The 18836-nt window shown below is 42.6% G+C and overlaps 2 protein-coding genes across 6 annotated transcripts in view; both read left to right on the top strand.

The window, feature by feature from the left end:
* The first annotated feature begins 392 nt into the window (after positions 1 to 392).
* Positions 393 to 3493, top strand: SS18L2 (SS18 like 2). Its single transcript, XM_060110386.1, has 3 exons — positions 393 to 574; positions 812 to 888; positions 2966 to 3493. Exons 1-3 carry the CDS (start codon positions 506 to 508, stop codon positions 3051 to 3053), a joined length of 234 nt encoding a protein of 77 aa, XP_059966369.1. The 5' UTR covers positions 393 to 505; the 3' UTR covers positions 3054 to 3493.
* Positions 3494 to 7143: 3650 nt separating this feature from the next.
* Positions 7144 to 18836, top strand: part of NKTR (natural killer cell triggering receptor) — a 50380-nt gene continuing 38687 nt past the window's right edge. For 3 of the 5 annotated variants that reach the window (XM_060110083.1, XM_060110088.1, XM_060110089.1), the window contains exons 1-2: positions 7169 to 7254; positions 7428 to 7508. In XM_060110083.1, coding sequence (XP_059966066.1) covers positions 7451 to 7508 — 58 coding nt within the window. In that variant the 5' untranslated portion in view covers positions 7169 to 7254; positions 7428 to 7450. Of the gene's footprint in view, positions 7255 to 7427; positions 7509 to 18836 lie in introns of all 5 variants that reach the window. The other 2 variants (XM_060110086.1, XM_060110085.1) reach the window with 1 other exon arrangement.

Raw genomic sequence — 18836 nt, 5'->3', positions numbered from 1 at the left:
CCTTGGCCCTGCGGGGTTTGGCTTGGCAGGAGGCAATTCCCAGGGTTCAGGCTCCAGACGCAGGCCTGGAGGCACCAGAGTGGTACTGAAAGAGGTGTGGATTTGGAGCCAGATATCCACGTTCCAACCTCGATTACTGTGTGACCCTGGGGAAGGTGCTGCCGCAGACAAGCAGGGCCCAAAGCCTAAAAGGCGAGGAGCTGACGCCGGACCCCGCCCCTGAGGCTAGCTTGCGCAAACGCAAAAGATCCACAAACAGCACCGAAGCCCCAGGGGCGGAGTCGGAGGAGGTCGCTGAGAATCGCTCTTGCGCGACCAATCACAAATGACGTTCCGCCTGTTCCCCGCCCCCTAGGTGGGAGGACCCAATCAACGTCGAGAGCGTATGCCAACTTAGCTTGGGTCCTTGCTGCGGCTGTAGGGCGTCTAGGGCTGCTGGTCAGCTCTGGTCTAGACGCGCGGGGGTCTGCAAGCGTGAGGCCGCCTTCCAACCTGGCTTCCCGGGATGTCGGTGGCCTTCGTGCCGGACTGGCTGAGAGGCAAGGCGGAAGTCAATCAGGAGACGATCCAGCGGGTGAGCGCTAATGCGGGCAGAGCGATCTTAGCAGAGATCCCGAAGTGCTACGGGTGCTGGAAGCTTCCTGGAGTGAGCAGCTGAGACTGGTGTGCGTAGGGTGACTTGCCGTCAGATGGGAATGAAGTCAGCAGAGGCGCTGGGGCTGGAAATCCCGGCATTGGGGCGGGGGCGGGGAAAGAGGCAGTTGTCCCCGCCGTCCTGATGTCGTGCTGCACTGACCCTTTCATCTTTCAGCTCCTGGAGGAGAATGATCAGTTGATCCGCTGTATTGTGGAATATCAGAACAAAGGCCGGGCGAATGAATGCGTCCAGTAAGTCCCCTCCCCATTACCCTGACTAATGAGTTTGGCGGGGAAGCCAGTATAGGAATACAGCAGCTGACCTGAACTAGGAGTCTTGAGTGATTGATCGCAGATGAGGCTCAGAGAGGTTACCTGCCCAAGACCATACGGACAGTGCACTGTGAAGCTTGGAGTCAGACGTGGCTCCCTCTTCAAAACTTGAATTGTGCTCATTACAAAGACTGCTTCACGTGAAGCCATGTCAGCCGATGACAACAGGGATGGGGAGGAAAGCACTCGGAAAACTAGTGTCCGGAGATGATGAGAGCAGTGGCTGCTTTCTGGTCGTGGAACCCTGTCTCATACTTTTCTTGTAACACATGCAAAGACCAATAAAAGATTTCCAGGTTAAGACAGAGGTAAACTTGGCACAGTAATTTAATGTGCTCTCTAGCTATATGCCAAAATGAGGGAAAACAGCCTCTTTTCTAAATGTCATTGCAGGAATTATGCCCCATTTATTACAGAAACAAAAAATTTTATTTCATTGTTACCAAAGCCATGCTTTTCCCACCCCCTAAAAAAGTAACCTGCAATCCATCTTTGGGTAAGTCTTTACACTGGACACTGGCATTTGGTAATTTGCTTTTGTACAGTTTATAGTAAACACTCTCATTTTTCTATACGGCAAATAGTTGCAAAACACTCCATTTGATGCAGTGATTCTCAAACTATGGGGTAAGAAAGTTATCAAAACCTCCTAATGGACCTTTTCACACTACACTGTTCACGCTTCCTGCCCCCTAGCCTGATTTGTCTTCCTAGGTGGAGAGCTCTATCCCCTGATTGAGAATCGCTATTATAGTAAGTGTGCATTGATCATGGAAGTGTCTTGTCCCTTCTTTAAGTTTGTTCAAGATTTTTTTGGGGGGGCCCTTGTGGCATGCGGGATCTCAGTTCCCCGACCAGGGATCAAAACCGTGCCCCCTGCATCGGAAGCATCAAGTCCTAACCACTGGACCGCCAGGGAATTCCCTGTTCAAGATATTTTATAAGTAATACTGAGACCAGGCACTGTTTCAGCCACTGGAGAATCAGTACCAAAACAGAGACCAGCTCTGCTTTCATGGAACTTACCTTCTAGACTGTAGAATCATATAATTAGGCACATACTAATAAGCACTTCGAACAAGAATAAAGCAGGGTAAGTGGGGGGAAGAGCGCTACTTTATATCAGGTATCGTTGATGTGACATTTGAGTAGACGCCTTAGGTGGGGGAGCAGCTATGCAGATACGTGAATCAGAGAGAGTATCAGGTGGAAAAGCCCCCAGGCTAGAGCGTGCTGGATATCTTCAAGTCATAGCAAGGAGGCCACTCTGGCCAGAACTCGGTGAGTAAAGGGAAAGTGGTAGGAGATGAGATCAGAGAGGGTAACTAGAGGCCCTGATCATATAGGGCCTTATAGGCCATGAGAGCTTAGCTTTACTCATAATGAGATGGGAAGCTTTGGAGGGTTTTGAACAGAGGTATGACATGGTCTTGTCCTAAATTGTACAGTGATCACTCAGGCTGCTATGTGGATAATTAGAGTAGGGGTGCAAAGGTAGAGCAGGGAGACAGGTTAGGAGACTGCTGCAGTATTCCAAGCAAGAAGTGATAGTGGGGCCTCCCTGGTGGCGCAGTGGTTAAGAGTCCGCCTGCCGATGCAGGGGATACGGGTTCGTGCCCCGGTCTGGGAGGATCCCATATGCCGCGGAGCGGCTGGGCCCGTGAGCCGTGGCCGCTGGGCCTGCGCATCCGGAGCCTGTGCTCCGCAACGGGAGAGGCCACAACAGTGAGAGGCCCGCATACCGCAAAAAGAAAAAAAAAAAAAAAAAAGAAGTGATAGTGGCTTGGCCTAGAGAGGTAGCTATGGAAGTGAGAAGTGAGAACAGATAAGATTCTGGATATATTTTCCTTCAATATGTTAAAGTAAGAAGGTTGACAACACTGAGTGATCCAGTCAGTGGATGAGCCATTCACTAGGGTGGATAAATTCTTTTCCAGTTTGTTGTTCATGTTCAGTAAAAGCAAACGTCTAATTTTTACCTGTTTCTTACCCATAGGTACCAGCATGTGTTACACAGAAATCTCATTTATTTGGCCACCATCGCAGACGCCAACCCAACCAGTGCTTCAAAAACAATGGAATAATCTTCCAGTTGGCTGTTGTGAGGAGTAATCAAATGTAATCTATTTCCTAGGAAATGGAGGCAGGATCCTTACCAACTCACCTGCTTAGAAGGTGAATGGAACCTCTGTGGCTCTTTTCAAAATGTGAAAATGCAAGGAAAGCTACTAAATTAACCATATTCTCAGAGAGAATATTTATTTTAATAAGCGGATTCGCTCAATTAAGTTGACTCCAGGTGTCCTCCTTCCTGAAATAAGTGTGTTTGGACATCAGGGGCATCTTCGAGTCTACCTTTTCAGTTTCAACCAGAAGAGGAAACTGAGCAGGTATTGGGCGAGACTCCCGACTGAGACCCTGCCAATGGACGTGTAACTGTGTGTTCCCTCCTACCAGTTTGTGGTTGTGCACCCCCTGACTGCTCTTTTCAGGTTGCTTTGAAATAAAGCTTGCCTTTCCACAAAAGACTGATATTGAGGTGTAGATGTTTTCATGTAATAAGTCTTCCATTTGGTTTTTGAGAAAAAGTGTAAAGACTTAAACATATATGTAACAACACCATTATCATTGCTAACACAATTAATAGTAATTCATTATTTTCTAACATCATCTACTAATAGAAGATGGGATGGGGAGGAAGAATATCTTTTTCTTTCTATCCTTTTAAGGTTCTTGTCTAGGCCTCTATAACAAAAGATTAATAAAAGCATACAAATTTATTTAATACAAGTTTTATATGACATGGGAGCCTTCATAAGGAAATGAAGACCCAAAGGAGCAGTTAAACCTGAGCGTTTTTATAGTAAGTTTGATGAAAAGTAGAAAGTCATGGGAAAATGTGATAGGACATAAGGGTATGAGCTAGGTGTAGTAAACTGGAGGGAACTTAGTAAGGCCTTTTTGTTCAAAATCTGTGTCCCTCTGGATGTAGGGAGGACACTTCTAATATGAGGGTCTCATGACCTGTTTCATGGGAGAAGGTCTGAGAGTCCTTCCAGCATCTGCCATTTCTCAAATTCCTTCAGCGTGAAATATTCAATATGCCAAGGTGCCATATTTTGGAGTAGCATGCCCTGAATTCCACAATGTTCAATTTTCTTTTGTTCCCACAAAATGTGTTTTTGTTGATGTGTCTGAATCAGGATCCAAACAAGATTTACACCCTGCATTTTGTTGATGTCCCTTAAGTCTCTAAAAATACTTAACAGTTCCCTTTTCTTTTCTTTGCCATTTGTTGGAAAAACTAGGTCATTTGCTCTAAATTTTTTCACATTTCTGTTGTATCCCTGTGGTGTCATTATATCTGTCCCACTAATCGCCCACTTTTCCTATAAACTGGTAGAGGCTCATTCAGACTCAGGTTTAATATTTTTGGCAAGAATACATCATAGGAAGTGCTTGCTTTCGCATCACATCAGGAAATAACCTAATCTGATTTATTATCAAGTTCCTGATAGCCTTTCACTTAAATGATGATCTACCCAGCTTTGATCTGTTACTTCCTCAGGGATTACATAATGGTGATTTTCTATTTTATTGTTCTTTTTGCCTCTATTAGCTTTGTTCTATAAAGAACTTTCCCTCTTTGAGACTTATCTGTTAAATGAGGCAAAGAGATTCTTGTGAACCCAAAATTAAAACCTTTTGTTGGAGTCAAGGGTTGCAACCCAGGGAGGCTGTAACATGTAAACAGTGAAGAGAGACCTCATTTAGAGTCCCAGATCTAACACAACCTCTGAAAGCTCTGTTTCCTCAGCTCTAAAATGGGAATAATGAAAGTAGTATCCGCCTCCTGACGTTGTGAGATGGAGATAATGCAGTTGAGAGCTGGGCACATGGTAAACATCCAAGTGTGTTAGCTGAAGGCTCTGGCCCTTTCTAGGCCTTCTCAAGTCTGGAAGGGAGCCTGCTCCCCCACCCATTCTGCCATCTGTAGGGTTCTAACCCATCATTGGTCTCCTCCCTCCTCTACTATTCATGTGGTTTGTGCTCATACTCCATGCCAAGTAGGCTGCTCATGGGCCTAATCTGATCAGCAGATATGGTGGGTGCTGTGCAATATATTTAGTTTTGAATTAGTTGCTAATATTTAAAAAAACGAGGACTTCCTATAAAAGCCTGGCTTTCTAGCAATGCTGGGTTACAGATCCATGTGGCAACCATCAGCTGGGGTGGGATGGCAGCTGCCCCCCTTTATTAGACAGTTTGAACACTTAAAAATCTGTTAAGAGGGTGGATCTCGGGACTTACCTGGCCGTCTAGTGGTTAAGACTATGCACGTCCACTGCACGGGGTGTGGGTTCGATCCCTGGTTGGGGAACTAAGATCCCACATGCTGCATGACATGGCCAAAAAATTTTAGAAAAAGAGGGTGGATCTCATGTTGTGTTCTTACCACAATAAAGTAAAACAAAAACAAAGTAGAGAGTGGCTACCAGATCCTGGGTAGAGGGGAGAATGAGGAGTTATTGTTTAATTGGTACCAAGTTTTAGTTTATTTTTTTTTTTAATTTTTATTTATTTTTGGCTGCTTCGGGTCTTCGTTGCTGCACGCGGGCTTTCTTTAGTTGTGGCAAGCGGGGCCTACTCTTCGTTGCGGTGTGCCAGCTTCTCATTGAGGTGGCTTCTCTTGTTGTAGAGCACGGACTCTAGGTGCTCAAGCTCCAGCAATTTTGGCACACGGGCTTCAGGAGTTGTGGCATGCAGCCTCAGTAGTTGTGGCTCGCAGGCTCTAGAGTGCAGGCTCCGTAGGTGTGGTGCACGGGCTTAGCTGCTCCGCGGCATGTGGGATCTTCCCAGACCAGGGATCAAACCTGTGTCCCCTGCATTGGCAGGCGGATTCTTAACCACCATGCCACCAGGGAAGTCCCCAAAGTTTTAGTTTTACAAGATGAAAATTGTCTTATGGATAGATGGTAGTGATGGTTGCACAACAATGTGAATGTAGTTAACAGCCTCTGAACTGTAAGCTTAAAAACAGTTAAAATATTTTATGTATATTTTACAATTTTAAGAAAATAATGGAAAAGTACAACCCAACAGTGTGGCCCCAGCCTAAAGATATATCAGTGTAACAAATAGAGTCCAGAAATAGAATCGCACATATGTGGTCACAAAGCCAAGGTAATTCAATGGATAAAAGTCTTTTCAACAAATGGTGGTGGAACTACTGTATAGACCTACGGGGGAAAGAAATGAACCTCAACTTCTACCTGGCCCCACATCCACAAATTCTAATAGATCATAGACTTACACCTATGGTGTAAGATTGGGCTACAAAACTTCTAAAAGAAAACATAGGAGAAAATCTTCTCGAGCTTGGGGTAGGCAGAGATTTCCTACACAAAGAAGCACAAACCATAAAAAAAAAAATTGATCAAGTGGTTTAATCAAAAATTAAAAACTGCTTTGCACAAGCCACTTTCAAAAGACAAGACGCAGATTGGGAGAAAATATTCGCACTTACATAAACCTAACAAGAGAGTTGTATTCAGAATATACATGTATCTAACAACATGTTAGTATCCAGAACCCGTGCATTCTGTAAGACGAAGAACGCGATTAAAATAAGGGCAAAGGTCTTGAACTGAGACGTCACAAAAGAGGGAGAGTGGCCTTGAACACAACTATGCCAGTGACGCTGGCCCCAAAGCGGGGACGAACGCACAGTTCAGCCTATAGGCCTTTGAAGTGAGACAAATGGTCTAACGGGATAGTGCCATAACTACTCCTTGAGAAAAAGAAAACCAAAGCTCTGTCGCTCTACTAAACCTCAACAACCTCATTCTCCCAACTGTTTCGCAGATTCGGAAACAAGGAAGCTCGCGGTATCTGCAAATACGTAGACACGGCCCTTGAGAAAGGACCACAGAAAGTAGAGAGCACAGGCGCGTCCGGGGCTCCCAGATTGGGCGACTGATTCCAACATACAGGGGGGAAAAGGGGCGGCGCAAAACAGGGCCAGCTCAGGAATAGGAGCGCCGGGGCTGGAGGCTCTTCGAGCTCCAAGGCACGCCCACGTAAGCGCACCCACTCCGGTTATCCACCGCCTTCGAGACCGTACTCTCGCGGTATTTGTCCCGACTCTCGCGGGGTTTAGCGTGGCACTGGGAGACCAGGCCAGGGGGCGGGGGTGGTGGTCTGTTAGTGGCGTTGGGCTTCGGCCGTGGTGGCAGCGGTTTCTCCTCTGCTCACGGGGAGCAGCTCAGGCTGGAGGCCAGCCAGGTGAAGAGCTAGCCTGCATGTGTGTGCGCGCTCCGTGGGGGCCGGGGGGCCTGGGGTGAGAGGGAGCTGGTCTCGGCCTCGGGCGCTGTCGCACCAGGCCAGCGGGAGGTGACTGAGGCGCGGGCTCCGCCCTAGCCCTGCGCCCTGACCGCTTTCCTCCCCGTCTCTCCCAGCTCTTGCCGCCGCCTCGGTCGCGATGGGGGCGCAGGACCGGCCGCAGTGTCACTTCGACATCGAGATCAACCGGGAACCGGGTGAGCCGGGACACTGGGGAGCCCTGCGGGCCCTGGGCTTGCCTTGGGGAAGGGGAGGGGTCTACCTTCATCACCCCTCCCCCAAGCCTTTTTGGGACTGGTAGGCGCAGTCGGCACTCTCTTTTCTCCTGAGCGAAAGTCGGTGCAGAAAGGAGAGTGGCCCGGATACACCACTCCAATCCTAAACAGGCCTCGCAGTCCCAAACTCCATGCCCCCTTGCACCCCCGGAATGAGTGTTCATGCCATGCCTAACGCCAAGAAAAGGGGTGCAATCCTTTGTGGACTTTGTCTCTCTCAGTGTCTCTAGGGGCAAACACTCCCAATTTCGATTTCTGGTCCCTCACTCTGTACTGTGAGCTTTGGACTCGTATATTCTGTATTTCCTAATCCTTGTACAGCATTAATAGGTTAACTCCGCTTTTATTTTTCCTTAAGTATCTTTAGCCAGAATTTCTTGGTTCATAGGAAAATGACTTAGCACAAGTCTTGGGTGATAAACCAAAGCATTCAGTACCAACAGACTTGCAGCATGTGTGCGCTTAGGATTAATGTTTTGTTTTCAGGGAATCCAGCCATTCGTTAGTATATTTTGTTGAAAATAAAATATTTTCTTCTGGAGGGTAGTTGTTTCGTTCTAAGTTACAGAGCGCGCGGGGTTCCAAACTGTTTTCTTACCTCTTTTTTAGTATCTGTGAGGGAAGTTTTAATTGGAGGCATATATACAGTCTTTGTGCCAATCTTGTTCAGCAGATTCTACGTGCTGCTGTTCTAGACTCTGAGGATATAGCAGTGCATTAAACAAAGGCCTCTCTCCCTTGTAGTTTATATTCTGTTGGAGAAAGGCAGACAATAACCCCACCACCACCAAATTTTTTTGTCTTGTAGTAGGGATACTGTTTTATTTTATTTATTTATTTATTTATTTATTTTACTTATTTATTTGGTTGTGTCGGATCTTAGTTGCAGCAGGCGGGCTCCTTAGTTGTGGCATGCATGGGGGATCTAGTTCCCGGACCAGGGATTGAACCCCAGCCCCCTGCATTGGGAGCGCCACCAGGGAAGTCCCTAGGGATACTGTTTTAATAGGTTGGTCAGAAAAGGCCATTTTGAGAAGATGACATTTAAGCAGACCCGAAGGAGATGAGGAGGTGAGTCGTGTGGTTATCTTTGAGAAGAGCATTCCTGGTAGAGGTAGTAGTTAGTACAAAGGCCCTGAGGAGAGAGGGTACCTGCAAGTTTGAGGAACAGCAAGAAAAGCCCACGGGGGCTGGAGTAAAGGAGGCAGGTGAGTAGCAGGAAATGGGTAAAGGCCATAGTAAGCACTTTGACTCAGTGAGATAAGATATTGAAGGGTTTTGAGCAAAGGAATGATGTGATCTGAGTAATTTTGTTGCATTCACTCTTTTTCATACTTTGAGCCTTGTGGATCTTAATCCTTACTCTATAGTGAATCTACGTTTTGAATAACAGGGCTTATTTTTTTTTAAGAGTTAAAAATATCAGACTCCTGGAAAGTGGAGGTCAAACAAAGGTTCTCTAGCCACATAAAGTACAGTACTCCTTTCCTCATATACGTTCATGTCCTAGTTTTGCAAATGACTTTCGTCATGAAACATCTCCAGGATACGTTTTGTAAATGTAAAATGAATTTCGGTCCCCAACACTATAATACCTTTCTGGTAGAAGTGACTAGAACTCTTGAGAACACTGAATCATATAGAAAACAAGGAATGCTTACATTGTTCTAGGTTGAACCAGTTGATAATTGGCAATTTCATATGGTTCAGTCTCATATATAATACTTCTCTAGCACTTTTCAGTACTTTTCAGTATATTATGTAAGTAGTAGATACTTGAGTTTTACACAACTTTTAAGGATCACTTCAGTTGTTTGAAATGAGGTGTCCTGCTTTGCACGATTTAAACATTATTATGTATGTCATTGAGTACTATTCAAGTAATACTCTTCTGCTATAGTTAATAATTCACTTGATATAAATATCAATATAAAGTAATATCTTTGATTTACTTTGATAAGCAGAGATCCTTCAAGAGTGGACATACTATCCACATTAATGAGATATCAAGTACTGATAAAAATTGAGTTGAATACAACACAGTGTGTATTCTTTTGCGTTACTATCAGTGGAAATTTGTATATTTTTTAGCAAACATGTGAATTAGACTTTTGAATTGTAAAGCCACCAAATGAATGCAAATATATATTAAAAGAGGAAATGTCTTTAAATTATTTGAGTATAGTTATAGAACTCTTCATGTTGTTATTTCTCCTTGAGTGAGTTTTGGTAGTTGGTAGCTTTTAAGCAATTGGTCCATTTAATCTAAGTTGTCAAACAACATCGTTCCTTAATTTTGTGTCTATGGGATCTATAGTGGTATTGCCTTTATTCCTCATATTGATAATTTGTGCCTGTTGTCTTTTTTTCTTTGGCCAGTTTGGCTAGATGTTTATCAATTTTATTGTCATTTCAAAGAACCAGATTTTCGTTTCATTGATTTTTTTTTTTTTTTTTTTTTTTTTTTTTTGCGGTATGCGGGCCTCTCACTGTTGTGGCCTCCCCCGTTGCGGAGCACAGGCTCCGGACGCGCAGGCTCCGGACGCGCAGGCTCAGCGGCCATGGCTCACGGGCCCAGCCGCTCCGCGGCATATGGGATCCTCCCAGACCGGGGCACGAACCCGTATCCCCTGCATCGGCAGGCGGACTCTCAACTACTTGCGCCACCAGGGAGGCCCTCATTGATTTTTTTGTTTGTTTTGTTTTCAATTTCATTGATTTCTGCTCTTTTTTCTGATGCTTGCTTTGGCTTTATTTTGCTCTTTTTCTAGTTTCTTAAAGCAGAAACTTGGATTGTTGACTTGTGACCTTTCTTGTCAAGTATTAGTATTTAATGCTATAAATTTACCTCTGTGAAGGACCCCACAAATTTTGTGTACTGCACAAATTTTGATATATTGCTCATTCTCTTTCAGTTCAAAATATTTTCTAATTTCCCTTGCAGCTTAGTCTTTGACTCATGAATTATTTAGAAGTGTTTTACTTTCTAAATACTTGGATATTTTGCAGTTGTCTTTCCAATAATGATTTCTAGTTTAATTGCATTATGGTCAGGGAACATACTTTGTATGATCTCAGCTTTTTAAAATTTATTAAGGTTTGATATGTTCTATTTTGGTGAATTTCCCAGGTACACTTGAAAAGAATATATATTGTGCTGTTTTTGTGTAGACTGTTCTGTAAATGTCATTTAGATCCAGTTGGCTAATAGTGTTGTTCAGTTCGTCTATATCCTGGCTGATTTCCTGGCTTCTTTTATTGATTACCAAGAGAGGAGTGTTGAAATCTCTAGTTATAATCGTGAGTTTATTTCTCCTTTCAGTTCTGTTAGGTTTTGCTCCATTTACTTTGAGGCTCTTTTGTTAGGTGGATGCTTACACATTTAGGATTATGTCTTTTTTTTTTTTTAATTTAATATTTATTTATTTATTTATTTTGGCTGTGCTGGGTCTTACTTGCAGCACATGGGATCCTCGTTGCAGCAGGCAAACTCTTAGTTGCAGCATGCCTGCGGGATCTAGTTCACTGATCAGGGATCGAACCCGGCTCCCCTGCATTGGGAGCACAGAGTCTTACCCACTGGGCCACCAGGGAAGTCCCAGGATTGTTACGTCTTCTTAATGAATTAACTCGCTTATCATTATGTAATGACCCTTTTTATTCCTGGTAATTTTCCTTGTTCCACAGTCTACTTTGTCGAATGTGAATACAGCTACTGCAGCTTTTTATTAGTGTTTACGTGGTATGTCATTTTCTACTTTTATTTATTTGTTTGTTTGTTTATTTATTTATTTATTTATGGCTGAGTTGGGTCTTTGTTGCTGGGCGCGGGCTTTCTCTAGTTGCAGCGAGTTGGGGCTACTCTTCATTGCAGTGCGCGGGCTTCTCATTGCGGTGGCTTCTCTTGTTGTGGAGCATTGGCTCTAGGCGCATAGGCTTCAGTGGTTGTGGCACGTGGGCTCAGTAGTTGTAGCTCGCGGGCTCTAGAGCGCAGGCTTAGTAGTTGTGGCGCATAGGCTTAGTTGCTCCGTGGCATGTGGGGTCTTCCCGGACCAGAGCTCAAACCCGTGTCCCCTGCATTGGCAGGCAGGTTCTTAACCGCTGCGCTACCAGGGAAGCCATCATTTTCTACTTTTAACCTACTTATATCGTTATATTTAAAGTGGGTTTCTTGGAGATAGCAAATCGATGAGTCTTGTTTTTAATCCATTTTCACATTCTCTGTCTTTTAATCCGTATATTTAGACTGTTTACACTTAATATAATTGTTATGTTTGGATTTGTCAATTTAATAATTGTTTTTACTTCTTCTGTTTTTATTCTGTTCTCTTTTTGCCTTTTGGATTATTTGAATTCGTATTTTTTTAATTTTCTGTTGAATTTTTAGAGATATCTCTGTATAGTTTTTTTAGTGGTTACTCTAGAGATTACAGTATGTATGCTTGTCTCTTTACAGTGTACTTAGAATTAATATTTTACCACTTCAAGAGAACTGTTAAAACCATCCCACATATAGCATCCTTTACCTCTCACCTTATGTTGTACTTGTCCTATGTATTACATCTACAAACACTGAAAACTTTCTTTCAAATGTCACACATATTTTAAAGAACTTAAGAGGAGAAAAAAAATACTCTTATCTTTACCCTTTCTGTTACTGTTTGTTCCTTTTTGAAGTCTGAAGTTCCTCTGGTAACATTTCCCTTCCACATGAAGAATTTGCTTTAAGTATTTCTTTAGAGCAGAACTTCTGGCAGCAAATTTTCTGTTTTCCTTCAACTGCAAATTTTATTTTGTCTTTATTCTTAAAAAATATTTTCACTATATATAGAATTTTGGGTTAATAGTTATTTTCTTTTAACACTTGAAAAATGTTCCACTCTCCTCTGATCTTTATGGTTTCTGATAAGAAATCTATAGTGATTCGAACTGTTGCTCCCCCAAATGTAAATGTATTGTTCTTGTCTAGCTACTTTCAACATTTATCTTGTCTTTAGATTTCAGCAGTTTTATTGTAGTGTGAATTTCTTTGTGTTTATTTTCTTTGGGGTTTGCTGATCTTCTTGAATCTGTGTCTGTCTTTTGCCAAATTTAGGGAGTTTTCAGCTGTTATTTCTTCAAATATGTTTTCTGTCCAACATTATTTCCTTTCTTTCTGGGACTTTGATGACACAAATATCAGAGGTTTGATACTACCCCACAGGTCCCTGAGGCTCTGTTTATTTATTTTTTCCATCTTTTTTCTGTTTTTCAGATTGGATAATTTCTATTAACTGGTCTTCGAGTTCACTTTTTTTTTTTTCCCTCCGAGTTCACTTTATCCTCTGTCATCTCTGTCCTCCTGTTGAGCCCACCCAGTGAATCTTTATTTTTGGTTATTATACTTTTTCATTTTAAAATTTCCTTTTGGTTTTGCTTGTGGCTTTCTATTTTTCCAGTCATTTTAAGAGTGTTTGTCCTTACTTAATGGAGTATGGTTGTAATGGCTGCTTTAAAGTCTTTGTCTAATAATGTCAACATCTGTATCATCATGGAGTGGCTGTCTTTGATTGTCTTCTTTTCCCTTATGAGATATGAGATTTTCTTGGTTCTTTAAATGTCGATAAATGCTGGATTGTATCCTGGACGTTTTGTATGTTATGTTATATGACCCTGGATCTAGTTTAAATCCTGGGGAGAATATGGACTTGTGTTGTTGATGATGATGATGTTATAGCAAACAGTCAACCCAGTTAGGTTCAGCTTGCAAGTTCCCACCCACCTTCTGCTGTTCAGTGTCAGATCCATGTATAGTTCATGGATAAGCTCAGGAATTCATGTACAACTTAATGGGATTGTTTTTTGAGCTCCCTCTTTTTTGAGATCTCCCCAACACATTCTGGCCCTTAGGGACTCCCTTTTTTGTTCATATGGCTAGAAAGCAAGGGTTTTAGTTTCCCTGTTCTTCCATGTGCTTCCCATGACTGTGTCTGTCTCTGAGGGTAAGTGGCAACAGGATAGAGAGTAAAATGCAACAGGAATTCTTCCTAAGCTCTTGGGACCACAGTTCCTCTAGTCAGAGAGAAGGGTTCCCCTCCCTTGGAGTTTTATATGCTTGCTCTCACTGCTGCTGCCACTGCAGAATTCCTTAGGAGCTGGGACAAGAGAGTATGGAAAAAATACACCAAAAAATGAGATATCCCCTATTCACTCTGATCTGTTGGGGCCCCCTTTCTAGAAATAGAGGGCTTTTCTTAGAGCTTTTTTTTCTTTGTACCCAGTGGGCAGTTCCAGGTTTCAGATTGCTTTTGATTCCAGGCCAAGAGATATGGGAGGAAAAACAAAAACAAAATTCATTGCCAGTTTGGTGGGCTTTTGTGATCTGATGTCCTTCCCCAATGCCTACTACCATTATTTTTCAGTCCTTGGGTAATTGTTCCATGCTTTCTGTCCAAGGTTGTTTAGGTGCATTCAATAAGAAAGATAGGGCGGGGTATATTTACTCCATCTTGACTGAACCTAGATTTCCTTCTAAATTTTTTAAAGGTCCTAACTGGTAGAAATTAGCCAATCCTTTTTCATCGTCTTTACAAATAAATTCATGTTTTCTGAAAGTAGTAGCTTTTTGTGTGAAATATGATACCCAGTTTGGAAGTATAGATATGAAATTTTCACTGACAACTATTTTTCTGACAGGTAGGCCCACCCTTCTTTGGTTAAATGTTACTTCTCTCTATGGTTGTTAGTGGTTGGTTAAACTGAGTACCTTCCAGGGCAGACATGAAATTGGAATCTTGTTTTTCCTTCTTTGGTGCCTCAGAAACTTGCCTTTTACTTGCCTTATTCAGATCTTATATCAAGAAATGGAGTACTGGAGCCCAGGGGACCAGGTTTTAGATATCTATTGCAAACTGATTTAAGCCAGTTCAGTTAAGAATGGCTATTAAGTTCTTTTTAGAGTATATCGGGGAGTCACCGATAAGTTAGGGGATGGCTATAGATTGCCTTCGTCACAACCTTGCTACCAGGGCACAGTGAAAGCAAGTCTCATTTGCCACATGTAGACGTTGGCAAGCAAGTATGCACACAAGTAAGTCACATAACCAGTTCTGTAAGTTTGATGAAGTCCCAGTTCTGTCCTTTCCAGTGCTCCAAGCACTCTTTATGTGAAAGATTTCTGGTCTTGAAAATTGTCATGCGAATCTTTTAGTGTTCTGCACCAGAATCCTCCAAAATCTTGACTAGACCCAGGACCTTTTTGGTGGACCCAGCCTTAGGTTCCACTCCAAAGGGTGACTCCAGATTTATATGTCCTGTTAGTGGAAGGGTATGGATTATCTCCAGATGTTTTTATTCAGTCTGTATGTTCCAAACATCACTAATTTACCAATAAGAACCCATTTCTAACATTCATCTTGCTAATTACAAGGCCTCTGATTAGAAATAAAGATAGCAAAAGCAGTATTAGAAGCTACCTCTGGAGTACGGCCTTTGATTTATCACCCCTGAAGGGTGTTTCTTTCTTAGAGGCCTATGGTATAGTTTTAAAACTCATCTGATTACTTTACATGAGAATGTCTATGTAAGGTATTTTAAAATAAATTATAGCTGTAATATACTACATTATAGTAGTATAATGGTGTAGACCTTTTGTTTTCAAACCGTGAGATGGTGTCATGAGGCCAGGAGGAGTCAAACCCCCATTTTTTTCACTCCCATTCCGTTTGTATCCAGTAGGGTTTTCCAAAGGCTGCATGGCATATAATGACACAACAGATTGAATGCAGAAGCAGATAGGAAAATCTAACTATCTTCTATTACGCTAGACATTAATGAGATTTGCAAAAATGTAAAACAATGACACTCATTAAATTTTTTGTTCATATTTGAAAATGTAAATTATTTAAAATAACCCATATTAAAAAGTCTTTAAGGTTCTCAGGGATTGTTTAGAGTATAGACAGATTCTGAGACCAAAAAGTTAGAGAACTGCTCTTATAGACACATGCTTTCATAGAACTCAAGCATTGGGCTTTATCTGCACATGTTTTAAACTTTTTGTTTGGATATAATTTCACATTTATAAGAAGTTGAAAAATAAAAATAGGAAAAAGAATGCCCATCTATTCTTTACCCAGATTCATCCATTTACATTTTATACCATTTGCTTTATTAATCTCTCTCTTTTTCTCTCTCTACACACACATTTTTTTCTGAACCATTTGCAGTTCACCCACATCATGGCTCTTTACTCCTAAATACTTGTGTATATTAAGAATAGGGATATTCATTAAAAGAGTCTTAAGAAACATTTAAAAAATTTTTAAGAAAGAAAAGAATAGGGATATTCTCCTACATAACTACAATGCAGTTACCAACTTCATAAATTTACATTGATACAATACTTTAATCTACTGTCTCTGTATTCCATTTTTGTCAGTTAGCCTAAAAAGTCAATTATAACATTTTTCCCCTCCAATACAAAATCCAGTCTGGCATCAGATATTACATTCAGCTGTCATGTCTCTTTATCCCTCTTTTTCATAGCCTTTTTTTTGTTTGTTTTTTGGTCTCTATGACATTGACATTTTAGAGGAATACAGCCCCTTCCCTTTTTATTTTTTTAAAATTTTATCTATTTATTTACTTTTGGCTGCATTGGGTCTTTGTTGCTGCAGGCGGGCTTTCTCTAGTTGCATCGAACGGGGGCTACTCTTCGTTGCAGTGTGCAGGCTTCTCATTGTGGTGGCTTCTTTTGTTGCGGAGCACCTGCTTGAGGCGCACGGGCTTCAGTAGTTGTGGCTCACGGGCTCTAGAGCGCAGGCTCAGTAGTTGTGGCGCACGGGCTTAGTTGCTCCGCGGCAGGTGGGATCTTCCCGGACCAGGGATTGAACCCGTGTTCCCTGCACTGGCAGGCGGATTCTTAACCACTGTGCCACCAGGGAAGTCCCCCGCCTTCCTTTTTTTTTTTTTTTTTCGCGGTACGCCGGCCTCCCACTGTTGTGGCCTCTCCCGCTCTCCCGTTGTGGAGCACAGGCTCCGGACGCACAGGCTCCGGCTCCGGACGCGCAGGCTCAGTGGCCATAGCTCACGGGCCCACCCGCTCCGCGGCATGTGGGATCCTCCCGGACCGGGGCACGAACCCGTGTCCCCTGCATCGGCAGGCGGACTCTCAACCACTGCGCCACCAGGGAAGCCCCCCCTCCCCGCCTTCCCTTTTTAAATAGAACATTACTTGTTTCGTATTTGTCAGAGGCTTAAAGTTGGTTTTACAAAGTGATAACCAAAGTGTTTCTTTAAAGGAATGCTTGACTTTAGAATGTTGCTTTATGTGGGCCTCAGAGCAATATTATAAAACCCTGGCAAGTTATCAAAATAGATAAAATGAGGATATCATTGAAATGGGTGTTTTAACTTTACTGCTCAAGGTTCATGTGAATTGAAGAAACTGAATAAAAAATGTATCCTTAGTAGGGCTTCCCTGGTGGCGCAGTGGTTAAGAATCCACCTGCCAATGCATGGGTTCAAGCCCTGGTCCGGGAAGATCCCACATGCCGCAGAGCAACTAAGCCCGTGTGCCACAACTGCTGAGCCTACGCTCTAGAGCCTGCGTGCCTCAACTACTGAAGCCTGTGAGCCACAACTACTGAGCCCGCGAGCCACAACTACTGAAGCCCACGCACCTAGAGCCTGTGCTCTCGTGCTCTGCAACAAGAGAAGCCACCGCAATGAGAAGCCCGCACACCGCAACAAAGAGTAACCCCTGCTCGCTGCAACTAGAGAAAGCCCGCACGCAGCAACAAAAACCCAATGCAGCCAAAAATAAATAAATAAATTTATTTTTTTAAAAAATGTATTCTTGGGCTTCCCTGGTGGCACAGTGGTTGAGAGTCTGCCTGCCGTTGCAGGGGACACGGGTTCGTGTCCTGGTCCGGGAAGATCCCACATGCCGCGGAGCGGCCGGGCCCGCTGAGCCTGCGCGTCCCGAGCCTGTGCTCTGCAACGGGAGAGGCCACAACAGTGAGAGGCCCACGTACCGCAAAAAAAAAAAAAAAAGTATTCTTAGTAAACATTGTAAAGTACTTGGAACTGAAACCGAGAAATAAGCTTTAAATAAAGAGGAAGACAAATGTTTGAGTACTGCTTATGACCTTGGGCAAGCCACTTAACCTCTTTGTAAATGGAAATACTATAGAGTTTTGTTATTGTGGTTCTAAAGATAGCAGTACAGTGAAATTTGCTTGTATTCAAAATTACCCTTTAAACTTTAGACTCACACTCAAGATAGCTTATACTTTGAGATAGAACGAGCATATGAGATCTGATTTGTACTGAGGGAACAGGAGAACACCCTGGGTCATAAGCTCAAGCACACCCTGGGTCATAAGCTCATGAATACAGTGACTGGATGCAGTGGTCTGCACTATTTAAATGATTTCTCCCCTTTTTATACACTCATAAATTAATAGGACTTCAGTGCAGTAGTGCCTGCATAATAAGGTTCTTGGAAAGTAATTAAATAATACAACCACCTGTCTTACAGGTCGTGTTTTTGTAAAATGAATTTATTCTAATGGATAGATTAATTAAGGAACAATACCGTTTGTGTTGTGACACAATTAGATAACAAGGTGGGGAACTAGTGACATGGAAGAGAAGAGCTGTGAACAGCACTGCTATTCTGAGTTATTCTTGTTGTCCTAATAGTAATTTGAAAGACCACAAGAAGGATTATGCTAATGACAGTGCTGAGAAAGGCCAGAGTGAGGTGTGATCAATTGTAGGATTCTCTCAATGATGTTTAAGTTTTATAACATATTCTTATAACTAAAAACATACCTTTATTATTGATACTCTTAAGGAAAAAAATCATTTTTACTATGACCTGAAATTCCCTTGTCCCCAACCCCTATTGTCCCATGGAAACAGTTGTCTTTATATGTGATTTTTTGGATAATGCAATGTTTCTTTCAGTTCTGTCGTTATTGCAGAGCTGCCTGTATTTGTAAAGAACCTAGCACAGTATCTGACACACTTTTTTTTAAGTTGCTTTAATTAGTGCACATGCATGAGCATGAGCTCGAGCACTGAGCTCATGTTCAATTTTAGGGAAAAGGCTTGTTTCCATTTCTGTAAGCAAGAGTGTTCTCCGCCACCCCTTTTTCTCCTTATTTTTTTAGAAGTAGGGCCCAGAGAATCCCAGTAATAACACCAGGCCTGGTTGAAAGGTCATGAAGGAAAATTCATATGGATTTTTATGGGGACTTTGAG

The sequence above is a fragment of the Mesoplodon densirostris genome, chromosome 10 (assembly GCF_025265405.1).
Source record: "Mesoplodon densirostris isolate mMesDen1 chromosome 10, mMesDen1 primary haplotype, whole genome shotgun sequence".
Classification (NCBI taxonomy): Eukaryota; Metazoa; Chordata; class Mammalia; order Artiodactyla; family Ziphiidae; genus Mesoplodon; species Mesoplodon densirostris.
This window is presented reverse-complemented; position numbering and strand designations above follow the sequence as displayed.